Source organism: Cynocephalus volans, chromosome 1 (genome assembly GCF_027409185.1).
Source record: "Cynocephalus volans isolate mCynVol1 chromosome 1, mCynVol1.pri, whole genome shotgun sequence".
NCBI lineage: Eukaryota > Metazoa > Chordata > Mammalia > Dermoptera > Cynocephalidae > Cynocephalus > Cynocephalus volans.
Window position 1 is genome coordinate 41,090,070 of NC_084460.1, and position 20,403 is coordinate 41,110,472.

Sequence of the window (20,403 nt, forward strand, 5' to 3'; positions counted from 1 at the left end):
TCTCTAGCTATTGGAGAAAATATGTGCCAGTTTGTGAATCCGGTTTGTGATTGGATTTACCAGTGAGGGGGCGGAGCCTCGGGACTGGATAATAAGGGCCGAGTGTCATTTCCCCTGTCAGATAGCAAAGACGACCCCCACTCTCTTATAATCCTGTCGGTCTGGGGGCTCTTCCTAAGCTCCATAATAGGCCACGCAATTCGGGCGGACCCTTAAGACGTTCTGGGCCCATGCCAGCAGGTAAACCCTCACAGTGTGACCTCTGACCCCTGCTGTGATCTGGGGCCAGCCCCTGGTGTGAGCTGTGAGAGCAGCCATGGAGCTGGGCAGCTGTTTCAAGACCTACGAGGACTTCAAGGAGTGCTTCAACGCTTACAAAAAGGAGAACAGGTGCTCCTTCATTCTCAGGGACTGCGTCTCCGTCCGCTTCCACAACCTCAACCATGGCACCTCCATCCGTGAAGACATCCTGTAAGGGCGGGGCGGGGCGGGGTGGGACAGGAGGGTGCGGAGGCGGCCGAGGAGGCTGGACACTCTCCCTGAGGGCGGCCCAGAGGAGGAGGGAATGCAGTTGGGCCCCGCTCTCCATCAGGCACTCACTGAGCACCTGCTCTGTGCCTTGTGAAAAGAGAGGGAAACCTCGACAGGCATCCTTTTTTGACCACCCAGTTCACTTTCACTCACTCCTTCATTTACAAGCTTTTCTGAAATTCGTAATAATTGCAGTTCCTCCCATTTTTTTGAGCACCTGCAGTATCCCAAGGCACAAAGTGTGGCCTTCACAAATGGATAAAAACGCCTTGGCAATAATTTCCTTCTTCAGTTTTCTCTTTACAAAGCAGTAACATACATGGTCATTTGTTGGTTAGTCCTTTCATTCTTTCGTTTTGTAAATGGTTCTTGAGCTCTTGATATTAACAACCGTTTTTCAAACACTGTGCATATCCCAGGCAGCGTTCCCTACTCTATGCATACTTTATCCTGCAGGGCTCTTTTTAGAATTATAGATAAACGTTATTTTTCCCATTTGACAGATGAGAAAACAGGCTTAGAGTCTAAGAGAGGGGTTGAAGACTCAAATGCCTTCAGGGATCAGGTGAAACAGACCAGTGTTACTTTAAGAATGATGAAATAACAGCCTACACCAGGTCTTTGGGTCTTTGTGCTAGGGACAACAGAAGTGTGAACTGGGTAAAGTAGAGAGCAGGCCCCATTTAATCAGCTCCAGGTGATGTCTGCCATGTGAAAATGAAGATCTAGTGTTGCCAGGATTTGGGGCAAGAGTTGTCAGAAATCCAGACTTTATGTTAATTTGTTCACTTTTTTAAAAATTGAAAATCAGTTCAAATCTTAACACACACCACATGGGCCAACTCTGAGAGTCAAAATATATCTGTATTTGAGCCCTGGATTGAGATGTTTGGCCAAAGCTCCCCAACTAGGGAACCAGGCTATATCCTTCCCACTACTTTGAAGTCCAGTGCTATGCTGGGTACAGATGACATAAAGATGAATAAGTATCCAAACTACCCCCAAAGAGCTTAAGGTGGGATAGACTTGTATTCAGGTAAGCTAACTATGTGATAATCGCTTTAAGAGATTTGCAGAGAATGAAGTGACAAATGCCTGAGAGATGGGGAAAGTCTTCACATTGGAATTAATGGTTTCTCTGGGCTGTGAATAAACACAGAGGGCTAGAGTAGTAGTAGATTAATGGTGAATTACTGAGTAGTATGGAGGAATTTGACAAGAAGGAACTGTGCAGAAGGACCTGTGGGAACAAAGACACAGATACATGCAAGAAGGTGGTATGTTAGAGAAACTGTAGGATGCCATGCTTGGCAGGAGATGATGTCAGGTGCAGTCTATCTAAATGATCTTAGGGTACCATTGTGAGGTGTTTGTACTTTATGCTATGTGGGTAGCACCTTGCTAAGCAACGAGAGGAATACAAAAAATTCACAATTGCCTTTTCAGGGAGACCATTCCCAGAATCTAGCACAGGGCTTGGCCCATAGCAGGCATTAAACAATTGTTGAATGAATGACTTACCAAATGCTAAATGTAATTCAGGGAAATAAGTGCTGCAGGAACTCTGAAGGGAGAAAAATCACTGTGGGCTGCAGAAGTAAAAGAAAGGGAGGCTGAGCTAGGCCCCAAAAGATGGGGAGGTATCAGGAAGTGTATTCATTTTTTATTTGCTGCTCTAACAAATTACCACAAGTTTAGTGGCTTAAAACAACGTGAGTTTATTATCTTATAATTCTCTAGGCAAGAAGTGAGATACAGGTTTCACTGGGCTAAAATCAAGGTGTCTTCCGGATTGTATTTTTTCTAGAGTCCCTAGGGCAGAACCTGTGTTCTTGCCATTTCCAGTTCCTAGAGGCTGCCCATACTCCTTGGCTCATGGACCCTTCCTCCATCTTCAAAGCCAGCAATAGCAGGTTGAGTCCTCACATTACAGCACTCTGACCTTGCTTCTGTCTGTTACATATCCTTTTCTTTTTTTTTTTTTTTTTTTTTTTTTTTAAAGATGACCGGTAAGGGGATCTTAACCCTTGACTTGGTGTTGTGAGCACCACGCTCAGCCAGTGAGCGAACCGGCCATCTGTATATGGGATCCGAACCCGGGGCCTTGGTGTTCTCAGCACCACACTCTCCCGAGTGAGCCACGGGCCGGCCCTGTTACATATCCTTTTCTGGCTCCCCTTTTCTACCTCCCTCTTTACTTTTAAGGATCCTTATGATCCTTATATTGGGCCCACCCAGATAATCCAGGATAGTTTTCCTATTTTCAAGTTAGTTGATAGCAACCTTAGTTCCATCTGCAACTTGAATTCCTCTTTGCCATGTAACCTAACATATTCACAGGTTATAGGGTTAGGAAGAGGACATCTTCGAGGGACCATTCTGCCTTGACCATAGGAGGATTATCATCCTAGAGGGAGAAAGGGTGTGAGTTAGTACAGATGTTAACATGATGTGCTTCTATTAGAAAGCAGTGATTTATGTTTGCACACACAAAAAAGAAAGCAGTGAAGAGACCTGATTAGCTAGAAGGAGTGAATTATGCTGGAACAGCAGGAAAGAAAATTCGAGGAACCAAGATTGGAGGGTTGGAATTTGTTTTGTTTATTTTTGTTTTTGAAGGTGAGCAATTTAAAAAGTGAATTTGTTTTTGGGTTAATATAGTCTTTTAATGAAAAATATTTCCCAAAGTACAGAGGGTCTAAAAGTCTGTCACTTCAGGCTGGCCAGTGGCTCACTTGGGAGAGTGTGGTACTGATAACACCAAGGCCATGGGTTCGGATCTCATATAGGGATGGCCAGTTTGCTCACTTTGGAGAGCGTGGTGCTTACAACACCAAGTCAAGGGTTAAGGTCCCGTTACCAGTCATCTTTAAAAAAATTTTTTTAAATAAAATAAAATAAAAGTCTGTGACTTCCACAGTGTTATCTAGAGGCAACTACTGTTGCCTCCCTGAGTGACATTGAGCCTGAACATGCATATATTGTATGTGCATATGCATCTTTTTTCTTTTTTAACACGAGTGGCAGCATACTATTTATATACATCCTTCTGTACTTGGATTTTCTCACTTATCAAAGTATCTTGGAGATTATTCCACACCACTTATTCCATTATGTGGTCAGTTTAATTGATTCTATTTTCATTGATTTCATTGATTTTAGCTATTGTTTACTGAAAACTTACTCCATGCTGGTGTCTGGAGATAGCCTTGCTGAAGAAGGTAAATTGGGTCCCTGCTCTCATGGAGCTTCCTCTCTAGTCATGGAGATGAATATTAAACTATAACCACAGAAATAATTATTTCCTTAAAATGGTAGTGAGGGCCCCAAAGGAGAACAAAGGAGAAGTCCAGGGTGCTGGGTTGGGACAAGATGGGGAAACTTAATCTGGTTGGCAGATAGGGCATTGGGGGTTAACACTTGATACCAATACAGTTTTTCTTGATCAGAGAAAACACTGTCTTCCCTGACATTTTGCAGAGATAGTTTACAAAGCACATTCACCTTCTTTATTTGACTTGGTCCTCTGAATAACCTTGTCAGCAGATTTTGTTATTCCCATTAAATGAGTTAATACATGTAAAGTGCTTACAATAATGCCTAGTACTTTAAAAATATTCCATAAATATTAACATTATTATTATTACTCCTATTATTATTCTTTTTTTTTTTTTTTTAAAGATGACCGGTAAGGGGATCTCAACCCTTGGCTTGGTGTTGTCAGCACCACGCTCAGCCAGCGAGCTAACCGGCCATCCCTATATAGGATCTGAACCCGTGGCCTTGGTGCTATGAGCACCGCACTTTCCCGAGTGAGCCACAGGCCAGCCCCTATTACTCCTATTATTATTCTGCAAATGGGGAGACAGAGCCAGAAGTCAAGTGTTAAGAAACTAATAGTTTCCACCTCTCTGCTTTAGGTTAAGGCTCAGAGTTTCATTATGTAACTCTTTGAAGGAAGGTTGTGTTTCTCAGAGTTGCACATGTTTGAGAGAAAGGGAGGAGAGGATAGATACAGTCAAAGGGAGGGCAGGAGCAGGGACTGAGCTAGTCAAGACCTGGAAAAGAAAAATAATAAGAGAACTTGTGCAAAATCACCCTCACCCCCAAAACCACCTGGGTGTGAGCCAGAGAAGTCTGAATTTGATATTCAAAGCCAGGAAAAATGGGAAGGGGCAGAAAGAAGGGAGCACACCAGAACAGGGAGTAGGATAAGATTTCAAGAAACTGTAAGAAAGCACTTAGGTATTAGAACTCAGGGTCAGATCCAGCCTATTTATTGCGAAAGCTTTTAATCTAATCAATGGGCTCTAATAGCTTTCTAATGTCACTCTTTCACTTATTCCTTCAGCAAACTTGTAGTAAGAGGCTAAGAGTTTACCATGGGCCAAGCATTGAGCTGGGGTACTAAGATGAGTGAACTGTGGGCTCAGCCCTTGAGGGCAATAGTGGACAGAGCTCCTTAGGAGGTGGTGAATTCAGCAGCATGGGCCATTAGCAGAGACAAGTTGACTGCTAGCTGGGAAGTTGTGAAGGATATTCTTGGGTCATTTATTGCACACTGGTTCTGTCACAACTCACTATTTTGGGCTTTTTGAGGAATATATTAATGTTTTGGAGTGAGTGCTGCTCTTGAGGGACTAGAGGATGAGCAGGGGAAATGTTTTTAGGAAATAATTTAGTGGATGTTTCTGCAGCCAAATATGCATACTACTGGTGTTCAGGTGGGAAGATTTTAATAGTAAGTATTTATGTCAATATGTACACATATGGTTCCTTTTTAAACAGAGTAAAGCAAATGAGCTTTACCATTTTAAGACGATTTTAAAATAATAGTGTAAATGTTATGTGATAGCTATGGCAAATGTAAAGGTAATCTGTGATTAACTGAAGTTCAGGAAAAACTGGCCTAACGATTAAAAGGAAGAGCTCTGGAGTCAGAGAGACAGCCTTTGCTCTTGACCTTGGGCAAGACTTTTATCCTCTGTGACACAGTTTCATCCTTTATAAAATGAGGAAGGTGACAATGAAATAAGAAAATGCACGTAGCAGCTGACACAGTGCTCAGTAAATATTTGCTGAAGTTCTAACGATAGTACATGATAGAAAGTGGTAGGTACTTTAGAGAGTCAAGGAAATGTGCTGTGGGAGTTACCAGTAAATGACCAAAAGTCCCCATCAAAAATAAAATCAGATCAAGTTAGAAAACTTTTTCAAGTTTATTATGCATACATAGAACAGTTCGAGTATAGAGAGACTTCAAACTGAAAAACATGGTAAGAAGCCCCATCATAACAGTCACAGCACAGTTGATAAAGTATAAAGGAAGATGTATTTTGACCTTTTTCAAGATTGGCTATTCTACATTAACATTCTGTTTAGAGCAAGTAGAGCTGTTTATGCTGTTTTGTCTATAGCTGATTCATTTAATTTCACTGAATCATACATACTGACAAGGATGTAAAGCTTACATTTGTGTTTTATGATTAGAGCTAGCATTTCAGGGAAATCAGGATACCTGAAGTTTTGGCTATGGGTGATTGGCCTTGGGGGATATCTAAACTGTGGCCTCCATTTTAATTTTTCTTTAATATTGCTATCAACTGGGAGAGTCTTTTATTTTATGCCCAGTTCCCCCTCTCATATTTTTATGGCTATTGTGTTTTTGTTTTTGTTGTGTTTTGGGGGGGACTGATGTTTTCAAACAGTTTTGCTATTCAGTTTAATAGCTACCATTTTTTAACACTTTTTTTGGAACACATTCCAGATAATCTGCTAGGAACTTTACAGGCATTGTTTTATCTAATCCTTACCACACCCTTTGAACTAGACCCTTGTTATCAGAGTTTTCATTATCCATGTATCCATAGTCACAAGGTTGTATAAGAAAGCAAAAGTCATGACACAGAAATCTTGCTAATAATAGGGCCAGCCCGTGGCTCACTTGAGAGAGTGTGGTGCTGATAACACCAAGGATACAGGTTCGGATCCCTGTATATGGATGGCTGGTTGCTCACTTGGGAGAGCATGGTGCTGACAACACCAAGTTAAGAGTTAAGATCCCCTTATCAGTCATCTTTAAAAAAAAAAAGAAAGAAAGAAAGAAAGAAATTTTGTTAATAAACTAGCTACTTATAAAACTAATCATTACTTAACCATTCTTTCCTGCTTATCCCTTCCAGTCCCATCAGCATCATTGGTAATGGGCTGGCCAGTTAGCTCACTTGGGAGAGCATGGTACTGATAACACCAAGGTCAAGGGTTCAGATCTCCATACTGACCAGCTGCCAAAAAAAAAAGAAAAATAAACAAACAAAAAGAAAACATCTTTGGTAGTCAGTTTCTGGCTGATAAATAGATGTAAACATCAGGATAAAACAATGCAAATAAAACCAATTGCAAACTGAAATTGCACATCTCCCAAGAGTCACAGGACTGGGTGAAGTCTCTGGAAGTAATTATAGAGAACTTTCAGCCTTATACCAGTCAACAAATGGAGAAGGGAAATCAAGGATGGTGAGATGATAGAAACTTGAAAAGCAGAGGATTTGCATAGCAAAGAATCAAATTAAGCCCTTGGGAAACTCGATAAAGCCCAGGAATATTTTGGTAAAACTGACCTTAGTATATTGCAAAAGTGAGACCAGGAATGAAGTAACATAGTGCTTGGGAAAATTACACCAGGAAGAAAAAACAGTTGATGCTTTAAGTTGTTCTTTGACTATTCTAAGAATTGGCATATAGCTGCCATTATAACCTACTTTTGTTAAATATAATGTTAACTTCATAATTTTAGTCTCTTTTTTTAAGATAAAGTTCCACTCAAATCTTGTTTTCAGCCATTTACTATGAAATGTTTCTGGGGATGTTTTTAGCTGCAATTAACTGAAAATCCTAACTCAAAATGACTTATTAGTTGCCAATACTTAGAACCCCAGATGTGGGCCTCTGAAGGTGATTGTTTCAATGGCCTAGGCTGTTTGCATCTTTCCACTCTGCCATCCTCAGGTCTCAGCTTTGCCCCCAGGATGGCTCCCCACATGGTACAAATGCAGGAGTCACATCCAGAACAAAAAGCCCTCCTTGTTTCCTGCAGATTTCCTATCACGTTTTTTTCATCCAGAATTGGGCCGGTATCCATGCCTTTTCCTAATGAGATTATCTTAATTGGCTTAGACTAGACCAAAGCACGTAGCCATGTGGGGGAGGAATGGAAACCTGGATAAAACTGGCCCTCTGTTAGGAAGAAAGAAAGCAACAAAACCGTGTTAGATTGGAAACCAACAATTTCAATCACAGCCCTTAAAATGAATTCACTTTAAGTGATACTGATTATTCTTGGATGAGGTACTCGTTATTGATAGACCAGTACTCTCTTATTACTGTTATTTCTATATATATAGATAAGAAATTGGAGGCTTACAGTAAGTGAAGTTACTCATCCACGGTCACATAACTAATAGTGGACCTTAGACTTACATCTTCTGACTCCCTGAGTCTTGTTTCGAATTTACATTATATTGTCTAAAATGGCATTACCCATTCTCTACCTATAAAAGTCCTATTTACTGTTTAAGGTACAATTTACATACAACAAAGACACAAATCTTATGTAAAATAAATGAAAAGCCTTAGTTGATCTGCATCCATCCCTAGTCTGAGTGAATCACTCTTTATTCAGTTATAAGTGTATTACTTGTACATCTATTTAACCATCACTTAATTTTGACTTTCAGTTGGTTAGGGCTGAATGTTATAACACCAAGGTCAAGGGTTAGGATTCCTGTTCTGGCCAGCTGCAAAAAAAAAAAAAAAAAAAAAAAAATGACTGGCCACATGTCTAATAAGAGTAATAGTGCTAGGGCTAGGAGTCAAGTCCTGCAACAACTCTGTCCCAGTGATCTTCTAGCATAGTACTCATGTCATGGGAAAGAACTTTCTATGCCCCAGTCACTCATTTAACATTCATTCAGTATAGTCGGCCTTCTGTATCCAGGGTTCTGCATCTGTGGATTCAACTAACCATGGACTGAATATATTAGGGGGGAAAAAAAGGATGGTTGCATTTGTACTGAACATGTACAGACTTTTTTCTTGTTATTGTTCCCTAAACAATACAGTATAACAACTATTTACATAGCATTAACATTGTATTAGGTATTATAAGTAATCTAGAAATGATTTAAATTGTATGGGAGGAGGCACAAAGGTTATATGAAAATACTGTGCCATTCTAGATAAGGATGATTATAGGTGTATAGAGCAGTGCCAGGCACTGGGAGTAGCACTGGCTCCCTGCCTTCTAATGCAAACACCTACAGAGTAGGTTGGAAGGAAGCAAGACTGAATGGCTCCCTTTCTCCATCCATATCCTGGCTGAGTGCTCTTAGATACAAGCACTAAGAGAGATTCAGAAAAATATAAAACCTTGTCCCTGTCTTGAAGGAAGTCTATGCTTTTACCAGGGAGACAGAAATAATTACAGATGAAAATAACTATAGTGCTCAGAATTTTCACAAAAGATTTGTGTCCTTCAACACAAGTTATATCTCAATAAAAAATATTAAATGAAGCAGAAAAAAAGGACTTCAACCTAGCACCCATTAAGTTTGAAATGTATGATGTCAACAAGGACAGTATGTTTAGCAGTCTTTAAGGAAGTTGTCGAACCTAACCAGTGCATTGGGGATCAAGATGAGGAGGGCGAAAATGGGAATTCAGAGAAAGGAGAAATATTTTGAAGGAAGACATGCAGCATAATGTCTTCCTTCAAATACAGCAGACTGTAGACGAGCAAACAGTGCAAATCTCAAATTCTCAGGTCTTAGCTAGAAGATTAAATCCCAGATTCTCATCCTTGAGAACCTCTATAAGCCTGCTTCCCAATCTATAAAATGTAAATGATAATAGAGCCTTCTTCTAGTATAAAATGATACATATTAGGGGCTTCATATAGCCTGGCATGTAATAAATCTTCAATACATGTAGCAGTGGTGGGAAAGAATTAAAAAGACTAGTTAACATATTGGGTACAGGCAAGGAGGAGGAATTGAAAAGAATGCCCAGGTTCCCACCCTGGGACCTTCAGACATTAATGGAGCCAGGAATGGTAGAAAGAGCTTTATGGTTGGCAGTCACCAGTGCCTTTCTTTGAAGTAGCTCAACATTCATTAAGTTCTCAAAAAGTCAACATAATTTGATGAGACAGAGTTAGACTAATATGTTGAACCAGCTGAAGGGTAGGGCCCAGTCTTAGGGCTTGAGGAAGGCTTCCTAGAAAAGATGATGGTTGTACATAGTCCTGAAGGATGAGTAAGCTTTGAGATGAAGAAAGGTGGGAAGGGCATTCCAAACAAAAAGGTAAACATGCACAAAGACCTAGAGGTAAGACATACATGATGAACACAGGAAGTTGTAGAGTGTTTATCTTCCTGGGGTACAAAAAACAGGTTGGTGAAGGGTGGAAAACAAGGCTAGAGAGGTAAGCAGAGGCCACACAGTGGTCATCCCCCGCTGGCCTTGCCATACTACTGGACTGCTCCATCCCTTCCTACCCCAGAGCTGGAGACGGTGCCACCCCCACACTGCACACAGCAGGTTCAGACATTTTCAGCCCCAGGTCCCTCTACGTTATGATTATGGGATTGACATATCCTGTTTGCCTAAGCTTGCCCCACAGGATGAGCAAACAGGACCAGCTAGATCAGAGTGTTTGGAAAAGTGTGGGTGGGGCTCCCAGGCTGTTCCAGTGTCAAGCCAGGGACTGAGATTTTTTTTCCCCTCCCCTGGTCTTTATGCTGGGACACTCCCTGCGGAGGTAGGGGCACGACGCATCCCACCCACTGCTGGTCCATGATTCATTCATCCAGTACATCATTGATAAGCATCTGCTGAAGGAACAGTATTGTGTTAGGTGCTTGAATACACTGAGGAATAACTTAGTTCTGACACTTGAAGATATCCCCATCCAATTAGAAAGGCACTGCATAAATATCCAAGAGAATGTCACAGGTATAGGTGCTGGAGTAATAACAGCTAACTTTTATTTAGCGTAAGTAGAAGGCTGAACCAGGCTCTGGGCTAAATATTCAGCCTGTGGCTCATTTAATCCTCATAACCCTAATGAGATCATCTTATTTTATAATGAGACAACTGCACATAGAGAGGTGAAATGACTTACCGAAGGTTAAATAGCTTCTTAGTGGCAGAGCCAGGATTCAAATCCAGGCAGACTCCAGTGTGTCTCCTGTTTAACCACTAGGTACACTGCCACCCTGAGAATCTGCTAAGCCTTTTAGATAAATGCTATGAATTCAGAGACAGAAGCAATTACTATGATTTGTGGGCATCCGCAAAGTCTTCCTGGAGAAGGTAGGAACTGATTTGGGCCTTGAAGCAAGGGTCAAACGGGGATAGGAAAAGAAAAAGAACAGATATTGAATTTTATTACCCTTCTCCTTTAACTCCTGACTTACAGCCCTGAATAGCAAAGCTTGAAGGGACCCTAAAGAGCATCTATCCCAGTGGTTATCAAACTTTCTTAGAATGTGGACATTTTTCTTTAAATGAAAGATGAGCAGAGATCTTCCCTCTTCCAGAGAAGGCCCAAACACATACTACCCCCAGAGGTCCCTGCAGAACTCCCTTCGTAACCACTGATCTAGCCCATTGTCCTTGGAGCCTCAGTTTTATCTTTGCCTTCTAGAGGAGGAGAAGAAGGCAGTAGCTCCCAAGGGATAGTTATGAAGGGGGCATTTTATTTTATTTTATTTTATTTTATTATTTTTTTTTAAAGATGACTGGTAAGGGGATCTTAACCCTTGACTTGGTGTTGTCAGCACCACACTCTCCCAAGTGAGCTAACCAGCCATCCCTATATAGGGATCCGAACCTGTGGCTGTGGTGTTACCAACACCACACTCTCCCAAGTGAGCCACGGGCTGGTCCAAGGGGGCATTTTAATCAGGGAGTAACCAGCTGGGCACTCTGCTGCTGCTGCTTGTCTATTTTCCCTTTTGTCCTGCCTCAGATTGAATTGTTGGCAGCTACAAATGGCAACAGAGAGAATGGAAGGAATTAGGGCTCAAAACTGCTATAGAGGAACATGAGGGGAGTTGTAGTTGGAGTGAGTCTTGAAGAAAGAGCTGAATACTTTGGAACTGGAGAGTTAATCTAAATCTTCCTTCCTTATATTCTATACTATTCTGTGGTCTCCAGGAAACATCAGCTAATACAAATCCCTACAGGGCCTTATCTTGTAAGAGAGAGGAGGCAGTCAGCACTTTTCTCATTGTCACCTCTACCTTCCCTAGATATGTGCAGGTGAAATTTGTCTGTATTCGGACCCAGTCAAACAGGAAGAGAACACGGGAGGCAGACATGTGCCCAGCGTACTTGCTTCTGCGGTACAACGAGAGACTAGATAGACTATTTATCAGTGAACTAAACACCAAGCATATACATAGTGGCTCCCAAACTGCTTGTCCTGGAGGTGACACCACTGGCAAATCTCAAAAGACAATGTGCCTGCAGAAACTCCAGCCTGTGCAGCCCACAAACAAGAAAGACCTTGACACAGCTGAGAAGTCCCCAGTTGAACCGTCTTTTTGCCTAGATAAGGTACACATACCCTCAAAGCCAGAGCAAGAGGGCATCACTCCTTCTGACCTGGCCAAGATAGCAAAAGTGATGAAGAATTTTCTTAAGGTAGATGAGGGTTCCATGGCCTCTTTCAGTGTGGGCAACAGCCAAGACCTGGACCGGCTCAGTTTCCAGAGCAGCAAGATGAGTGACCTGTTCATCCGCTTCCCAGAGAATCTCTTGCTGCACCGAGTGGAGAATGCTCAGGGCCACATCCTCTATGCTTTCTTGGTGGAAAACAAGGAACGAGAGAGCCGGGTAGTACACTTTGCTGTGCTTAGGGCTGAGACAGCCACCTCTGTGGCCAAGATGCTGGGCATCTTCACAGAGTTCAACTCCGATTGGCCCAAGGTCAAGGTGGTCTTTGTGGACCCTGCATTCTCTCACTGGGCCATCCTGCAGGAGATCTTTCCTGCTGCCCGCATCCTCCTTTCCATCTACCACACAACTCGACTCTTGGAGAAGAAGTTGCATCGTAGTTCGGCAAATCCATCCTTTAAAAGGCTCATGAAGGAAGCCCTGCGGGAAGCTGTGTTTGTCACTTCAGATGCCAGCCTGAAAAATCTCTGTCAGATGTCCCAAGCCCTTTTAGATGAGGATCTCTTCAGCTTCCTGCAGGCCCACTGGTTCTCCTGTGAACTGCTGTGGTATATGCATGTTAGGAAGGGCCTTCACGCGTGTAACACCTACATGGACAGCCTAGACATTGTCACTAGCAAGGTATCAAGCCTCTTTCGGGAACAACAGTCCCTACTAGACTGCATCCTCCACTTTGTGGATTACATAGACTCCTTTAATACCAAAGGTTTGAAGAACTTGCCCACAGCTCCTCCCAAGTTAAAGAGAGCCCGGCCAGCAAGCATGCCTCCAAAGTCCAAGAAGGCTTTTGGAATCTGTGGAGAAAGCCTCACCAGGCTCCCTGTGGAAGAGGCAAAGCCAGACCCACAGCAGGTGCAGTTGCAGCAGAAGCCACAGGTGCAGCCCTACCAGGGTGGCATGCTAGACACCTTGCACCAGAGTGGCTCTGAACTAGCCTACAAGCTGTGCCACAATGAGTGGGAGGTGGTACAGAACTCCACCCACCTAGTGGACATGGCCGGCTCCTCAGTGGATGTTCAGCTGCTAGAGGACTCTCAGCAGGTTAGCAAAGATGGCTGTAGCTGCAGCTGTTCCTTTCAACAATGGTACCACCTGCCATGCCGGCACATTTTAGCCCTGCTGCACACCAGTCAGCAGCCAGTAGGTGAAGCCATGGTGTGCCGTCGGTGGCAGAAGAAGTACCAGCACCTCCTTGGGCCCAATGGGGAGCCCCAGGACCATGGTGTGGTCCCAAACGCAGACCAGCCTGAGAAGCAAGGGCGGAAGGACATGATTCAGGACCTAAGCAGGGAGCTAGCAAACCTGCTAATGCAGACTGAGGGACCAGAGCTGGAGGAACGCTATTCCACACTGAACAAGATTGTGAATATCTGGGCTAACTCTTGTGAGCCAGCTGAGTCCAATCAGCAGCCAGGAGGCTTTAAGGATGTGGGCCGCCTCCCTTTCCTCTGGGGAAAGCAGGAGGAAGGGGAGGGACTCCCTCCTGCTGCTGCCATGATTCATGATTAAAGCACTTGCACTGGAACATTGACCCACAAACCCTCTCCTTGGAAGTTTGAGAATTCGAAGTGGGCAGGATATGATAAGGGTCAGCATTTTAATCAATGTCTTCCTAGGTAGGGCTAGGAAGATTGTTACAATAGGGAGGAGAGGAACCCCACTGTGTGACAGTCCTTTGAATATGCCCCTTTTCAGCCCTACCTTTGGCATTCCTTGGGAACCTCATTCATTGTTTAAGACCAAAGTTATCTCCGTGCTGAAAGGTCACCCATCTTCCTCCCCCAATCCCTGAGATCAGATCTTATTCACCCTATAGAGATGAACCTCTGGCCCAGGATAGGAGGAGACAAAATGAGCGTGCTGAAAAGGCCTGTTTTCAGGGACAAAAGGAAGGAGGGTGATCCTTGGCTGTTGCTGCTCTTTATGAAAAATCTGTTATTCGTTCCTATTTTTATTCATATTAAATAAAGTTGTTTTTTAAAAAAATAAGGGGGAATGTGTTCTGATTGATCAGTGAGGGAAGGGGAGTTGCATAGCAGTAGGACTCCTGACTTAGGAAGTGGGCGCTGTTGGGTAAATTGATTAATTTTAAAGAAAATTGAGTATTATCAATCTTATGGGGTTGTGGAGCCAAATAGAACCTGATGCTTCAAATTCAAAAATTTAGCAATCCATCACTTACTTTGCACTCATTCTACCAATCAAGGCTTCAGCGTTGACTTCAGGTTGCCTCATAGTCTAGTAGGAGGAGGCCAAATAGATTGGGAGGGAAGAAACATGAACCCTAGACTTGGCTGCTAGAAACATGCTAGGGGACTGTGGGCAAGTCCCTAACTTCTTTAGGACTCCAGTTTCCTCATCTGTAAAAATTAGCATTTTGGCCTAATCCTGAATTTGCCCTCCAGATATATATAAACGGAACATTTTCCATGCAACAATAAGTGCCAACACTCACATTGGTGTTGCTAGTTGGTAATTTTAATCGTCTAAAGCCTGTTAGCCACCCAGCTTCCCAAATCTGTCATCTTCAGGAAAACTGAGGGTAAAGGATGGCATTCGGCCCTTGCACTAGTTCATCAGGACCTTAAGTCACAGCGCCATTCTGGTCCAGTTTCTTCTGTAAAATACTGCAGGGGGTTGGGCTGGACAACACAAGGTTCGGCTCTCAGGGGGATCTGGATTTCCTGAGTTCCAGGGGTTAGGCTCCTGACCCCTGAGGCAGAATTTGAGATCTGGGTATCTGTTTCCCCATAACGTAGAATACTCAGTAAGTATAAGTGCAACTTCTCCTAACCCCCTGGGGCTTTTACAGTTTGAATTAAAAAAAAAAAAAAAAATCTGTAAAACTTTATTTTCCTTTTAATTTTCGGCTTTCAAGAGAGTTTCCATAGTAATCTGCCCTTCCAGTTCTCTAGCGTGAAGGGAGACTCCAGAGTTCCAGTCGCAGGGCTCAGACTCTCCTTGATGCAAGTGTCCTGAGGCTTTCATTGGTTACCATCAGCCGAGCCCCTCGTAACCCTGGTAACAGCACCCGCCCTCGAGTAGCCGGCCTACGATTGGTCTGTGGCCCAAAGACTAATAGCGAGCTCCTCAGGCCATTGGTCCGAGTCACTGCGAAACTGATGCCGTGGTTAGTGAGCTTAGAGATCAGTTAGAGTCGGAGGCAGGGTCAAATAGGGAGAAATGGCGACATTGCCAGGCTGTGGGTGAATGATTTCTGAAGACGTGGAGGTGTGAGGCAGCTGGTCTTTGCGGTCAGCCATCACACAGCTCCCAAAAGGGTGGAAGGTTGACTTCTCATCCGGCTCCGGCAGGTCTCCGAACAGGAACGGCAGACGTTCTCATCTCCCACCCAGGTGAGAGTCGTGCCCTTTCTGTTCCTGGTTTTTGAATCCCAGGTATTGTGGGAAGCGGTCAGGATCCCGAGCCAAAGACACGGCTTCCAGCTACTTATAGAATAATGGTGGGCAAGTCACTTAACTTCTCTGAGCCTTAGTTTATCTTCTGTAAAATGTGGGTAATAACTCGGTTTGGGGCCAAATAGAGGACACATTTGAATAGAGCATTGCAGTTAACAGAGGGATATACACAGAGGCAGGAGAAGCTGTGCACATTGTTAGCCCTATTTTACGGTGGAAGGGATTGAGGCTCAGAGAGGGTCAGTGGTGTGCCCAAGATGACACGGCAAGTTTGGGGCAATTGCAGTTCTCTCGTATATACCAGAACCAAAGGAAAGAATGGATGCCAGGAAGTAATTTGTAAATAAAAACTGCTATGCAAATATTTAGAATGCTTTTTTTTTTTTTTTTTTTTTTAAGGCTATTTGCAGCTCTGGCTTTCACACCTATTTAAATCCCCTGCAACCGTATCTTTCCAAGTCTGGCTTCTTATCATTAACGACTTAGCTCCAATTTCATTCTCCTTACTCACAGAGAGGCCTTCCCTAACCACCTTAACTGCAGTATCTCTCCCTTCCCCAACTTATTCTCTGACCTGTTAGTCAGTTTTGTGGTCTTTGTAACCTTTATTATCTAATATATCCTTGCTTATTTGTTTACATGTTTATTGTGTATCTCTCCCAAAATGGTGCTGACACACAGTGTTCATTCAGTAATTATTGTCTGGATGAGTAATTGAAGAGCCAAGTCTCTACTGTCTCCTTAAACATCTGTTCCTCTCCATAGGCCCATCTTGGGAACAAGATCTGGGAACCATATACAGTTCAGCTTCAAGCTTCGACTTACTTGTAGCTTGAGAGACTCAAAGCCTCCTCAACAGCACCCCCACAGAGAAAGCATTTTGACTACTGCACCTAGCCATCTCCCGTCTCCCCCATGGCCCTAACAATGCTGAATGGGCTCCTGATTAAGGACTTGAGCCCACCCATGCTTCTGCACCAGGTTAGCAAGACTCCCCAGTTGGATACCTTCAACTTCCAGAGCTGCTTTATGCAGGGTGTCTTTGCCCATTTCCCTGAGATCTTATTTATCCACAGGACCTATAACCCAAGGGGCAAAGTGTTATATACCTTCCTGGTGGATGGACCTCGGGTGCAGCTGGAGGGTCATCTTGCCCGGGTAGTCTACTTCGCCATCCCTGCCAAGGAGGATGCTGAAGGCCTGGCCCAGATGTTCCAAGTGTTCAAGAAGTTTAACCCAGCATGGGAGAGAGTTTGTACCATTCTGGTGGATCCCCACTTCCTTCCACTGCCCACCCTGGCCATGGAGTTCCCCACAGCTGAGGTCCTGCTCTCAGCCTTCCACATTTGTAAGTTCCTCCAGGGCAAGTTCTATCAGCTGTCCCTCGAACGGCCTGTGGAAAGGGTGCTACTGACTTCCCTGCAGAGCACAATGTGCTCAGCCACGGCAGGCAACCTGAGGAAGTTGTATATGCTCCTGAGCAACTGCATCCCCCCAGCCCAGCTGCCTGAGCTCCATTCACACTGGCTGCTCAACGACCGCATCTGGCTGGCCCACCGCTGGAGAAGCCGAGCTGAGAGCAGCCACTACTTCCAGAGCCTCGAGGTTACCACCCGTGTCCTCAGCCAGTTCTTTGGCACCACCCCTTTTGAGAAACAAGGCATGGCCTCTCTGTTCAGATACATGCAGCAGAACTCTGGAGACAAGGCAAGCTTCAACCTGTGCCTGAGTCTCCCAAATAATCATGCCCCCTCAGATGCTAGCCCTGAGAGCCCCAAGTTGGAGCAGGTGGTAGAATCCCGCATCCAGCACTCCCTCAATGCCATCTGCACAGGGCCAGCAGCCCAGCTCTGCCTGGGAGAGCTTGCTGTGGTCCAGAAATCCATGCACCTCATTGGCTCTGGCTCAGAAAAGATGAACATACAGATCCTAGAAGACACCCACAAGGTCCAGCCCCAGCCCCCTGCCAGCTGCAGCTGCTACTTTAACCAGGCCTTCCACCTACCCTGCCGCCACATACTTGCCATGCTTAATTCTCGCCAGCAGGTGCTCCAGCCCAACATGCTGCCAGCTCAGTGGACAGCAGGCTGTGCCACCAGTCTAGATGGCATCCTGGGCAGCAAGTGGAGTGAGACCCTGGATAAGCACCTGGCAGTGACTCTCCTCACTGAGGAGGTGGGTCGGCTCTTGCAGCACTGCAGCCAGGAGGAGTTTGAGCGGAGGTACGGCACCCTGCGGGAACTGGCCGACAGCTGGATCGGCCCTTATGAGCAGGTCCAACTCTGATTACTCTTGATGCCCAGAGATGTTCATGCATGTGTACACATTCACATCCACCCGCACACAAGCATACACGTGTTCACACTGTTATACTTCCATGGGCCCTCCTTCCAGAATTTAAGAAGGACAAGTGTCTTCTATTTTACTGTAGCCTGCTACCTAGAATGTGTCTAGTTCTGTAAGACAGGAGTCAGCAAATCTTTTCTGTAAAGGGCCCAACAGTAAAGATTTAATTTGGCCACATACAGTTTCTGTTGTATATTCTTGATTTTGTTTTGATAACCTTTTTATAAAATAACCATTCTTAACTCCAGGGTCTTAAAAAAACAGGTGACCACTGGTCTAAGATACGAGATAAGACATTGGGTGGTGAGGTTGAGGGCTGGAGCTTGGTAACAGCTGCCCTAGTCATGAGATGACTCACCTGACCCATCTCCTGTGAATGAGCTGGCCTGGGAGGGAGACTTCCCACAGAAGAAGAGGCCCCTCAGGGGAGGTGGCTCAGCCAGGCTCCCAACATTTTTCCCCCTGCCCCATCCTAGGGTCAATAAAATTGAATGTTGCATATTAAAGCACTTGTCTAGTTTTTTGTTCTGTAGAAGACGGTTTAGTGTATATCATGGGAAGAATAGACTTTGGAGTGTGATACTACATTCAAATCATAGTTCTTTCCCTGCCTGATTTCTGTGGCCTGGTTCTGCCTCTTACAAGCTATAGAACTTTGAGCAAATTGCCTCTCTAAACTTCAGTTTATCTGTAAATATGGGTACCCCCACAGTGCTGGTAAGGTCAAGGAAGAATGGGCATGTAATGGGCCAGGTGCCCAGTGGGTGAATTAAGTGTTAATTTTCCTTCCTTGCCTTTGGTCCTATCATCTGCCTTCAACAAACAGACTGGGAAATTTAAGACAAAAGGAAAATTCACATTGCCTAGGACTTTATACAAGAGATTTTGATCAAGTCCTCAAAACAAATGTGATAGTAAGCCTCTACTTTTCCAAACAGGGCCCCCTGTGCTTCAAGTATTTATCCGACAAGACCTATCTTCTGTCTTAGTGGTATCTAGAGAAACTTCCTGGGGTCTGGACCCTAAGGGAGGACTGGAATTTGTCAGAGTAGCTCAACCACCACCCTGTCCCCATCCCTGCCATAGGCCCCCCAACCCCCAAACCTGTCTGCCCAATAACCATACAGAGAAGCCACCCTATGTGTCTGGTGCTATTTCATCCAGCTACAAGCGGAAGCCCGGAGGCTGGCCCCTCCTGGATCTCACTAGGGGCATCTGCCCAGTGGCCGTGTGGGCGTGTGCCTGCTCCCACCATGCACCCTCCACAGCTCCCTCTGGCTCTGGATGGGCCATCATGAAAGCTTGAGCTGCCCGGACCAGGTCCTCTTCCCGCAGGCCTGGGACGGGCACGGTGGGGATGCCAGCAATCATCATAGCCAAGGTAAGGATGCAGATGTCAGGCTGGGAGCTGGCCTCCTTTCCCCTTGCCTCAGAGGGCAGCGGCAGAATTCCTGGTGATATCCCATACAGCAGCAGCGACCCAGACCTGCTGGGGCCACCCAGGTGGGGAGCTCTGTTTCTGGAGCAGCCATCCTCCCAGCCCAAGCTCTCTGGCTGCCTTGTGTGGGGGAATTTGTGGCAGTATTGGCTGTACTCCTTCCTCTGCAGTGTCTCCCAGCTAGCCCCCCCAGGGCAGCCCGTGGCTTCCAGCATTGCCAGGGCTGGGCCCCAGGCCTGGGCAGTAGGTGCCACCTGCTCAGCTTTCTGGCTCAGTGGGCCCAGTCCACCAGAGGCCACCACCACTGGCTCTACAGGACTATAGAGGCTGAGGGACGAGCCTGGAGAAGCAGCCCCACCTGCAGAGACAGGAATGAGATGGGATGTTATTCTTAGTTTCTTCAAGGAGGAGGCCCTGAGGGGCAGGGCATAGGAGCAGATCTTAGGAGCAGGAGCAAATAAGACCAGCCCAAGAGGACTGTCTAGAGGTTGGGAACTAGGTGTTACTCATATCCATACCTCCAGTCCCCAAACTGAGCAGGTGATGGAGAAATGTTTGTTGAATAAATGAGTGAGCATGTGGGTTGTTATTGATGCAATGACTTTTAGAATGGTTTTTCTTTGGGAGGGGGCGCAGCTGGCCAGTAGGGGGATTGGAGCCCTTACCTTGGTGTTATCAACACCTCACTCTAACCAATTGAGCTAACTGGCCAGCCTTGGAATGGCTTTTCTTCTAAGAAAATTGACTCCAGAATGCCCAGCACAACCTCCACCTCCCCAGAGCCTGAAAGCAACTTCTCAGGGGAAGTTGTGGTGCTCCCTCCAGTTCCAGAAGCCCCCCTCTCACCTTGGCCAGAAGGCAGAAGACCTGGATGAGTTTGTGGAGACATGAAGTAGGACATGGCTGCCCCAAAGCCCCTGTTTGTGAGGG

The 20,403-nt window shown here is 44.9% G+C and overlaps 3 protein-coding genes across 3 annotated transcripts; 2 read left to right on the forward strand and 1 right to left on the reverse strand.

Annotated features, from left to right (window-relative positions):
- Nucleotides 1–154: 154 nt before the first annotated feature.
- On the forward strand, nt 155–14,147 carry ZSWIM3 (zinc finger SWIM-type containing 3). The gene is made up of 2 exons (XM_063078082.1): nt 155–471; nt 11,844–14,147. Exons 1-2 carry the CDS (start codon nt 317–319, stop codon nt 13,777–13,779), a joined length of 2,091 nt encoding a protein of 696 aa, XP_062934152.1. The 5' UTR covers nt 155–316; the 3' UTR covers nt 13,780–14,147.
- Nucleotides 14,148–15,460: 1,313 nt separating this feature from the next.
- On the forward strand, nt 15,461–18,528 carry ZSWIM1 (zinc finger SWIM-type containing 1). Its single transcript, XM_063078128.1, has 2 exons — nt 15,461–15,626; nt 16,455–18,528. The coding sequence occupies exon 2, from the start codon at nt 16,605–16,607 to the stop codon at nt 17,973–17,975; it is 1,371 nt and encodes a 456-aa protein (XP_062934198.1). The 5' UTR covers nt 15,461–15,626; nt 16,455–16,604; the 3' UTR covers nt 17,976–18,528.
- Nucleotides 18,529–19,199: 671 nt separating this feature from the next.
- Nucleotides 19,200–20,374, reverse strand: SPATA25 (spermatogenesis associated 25). The gene is made up of 2 exons (XM_063087813.1): nt 20,320–20,374; nt 19,200–19,831 (listed from the first exon to the last, which is right to left on the reverse strand). Exons 1-2 carry the CDS (start codon nt 20,372–20,374, stop codon nt 19,200–19,202), a joined length of 687 nt encoding a protein of 228 aa, XP_062943883.1.
- Nucleotides 20,375–20,403: the final 29 nt, after the last annotated feature.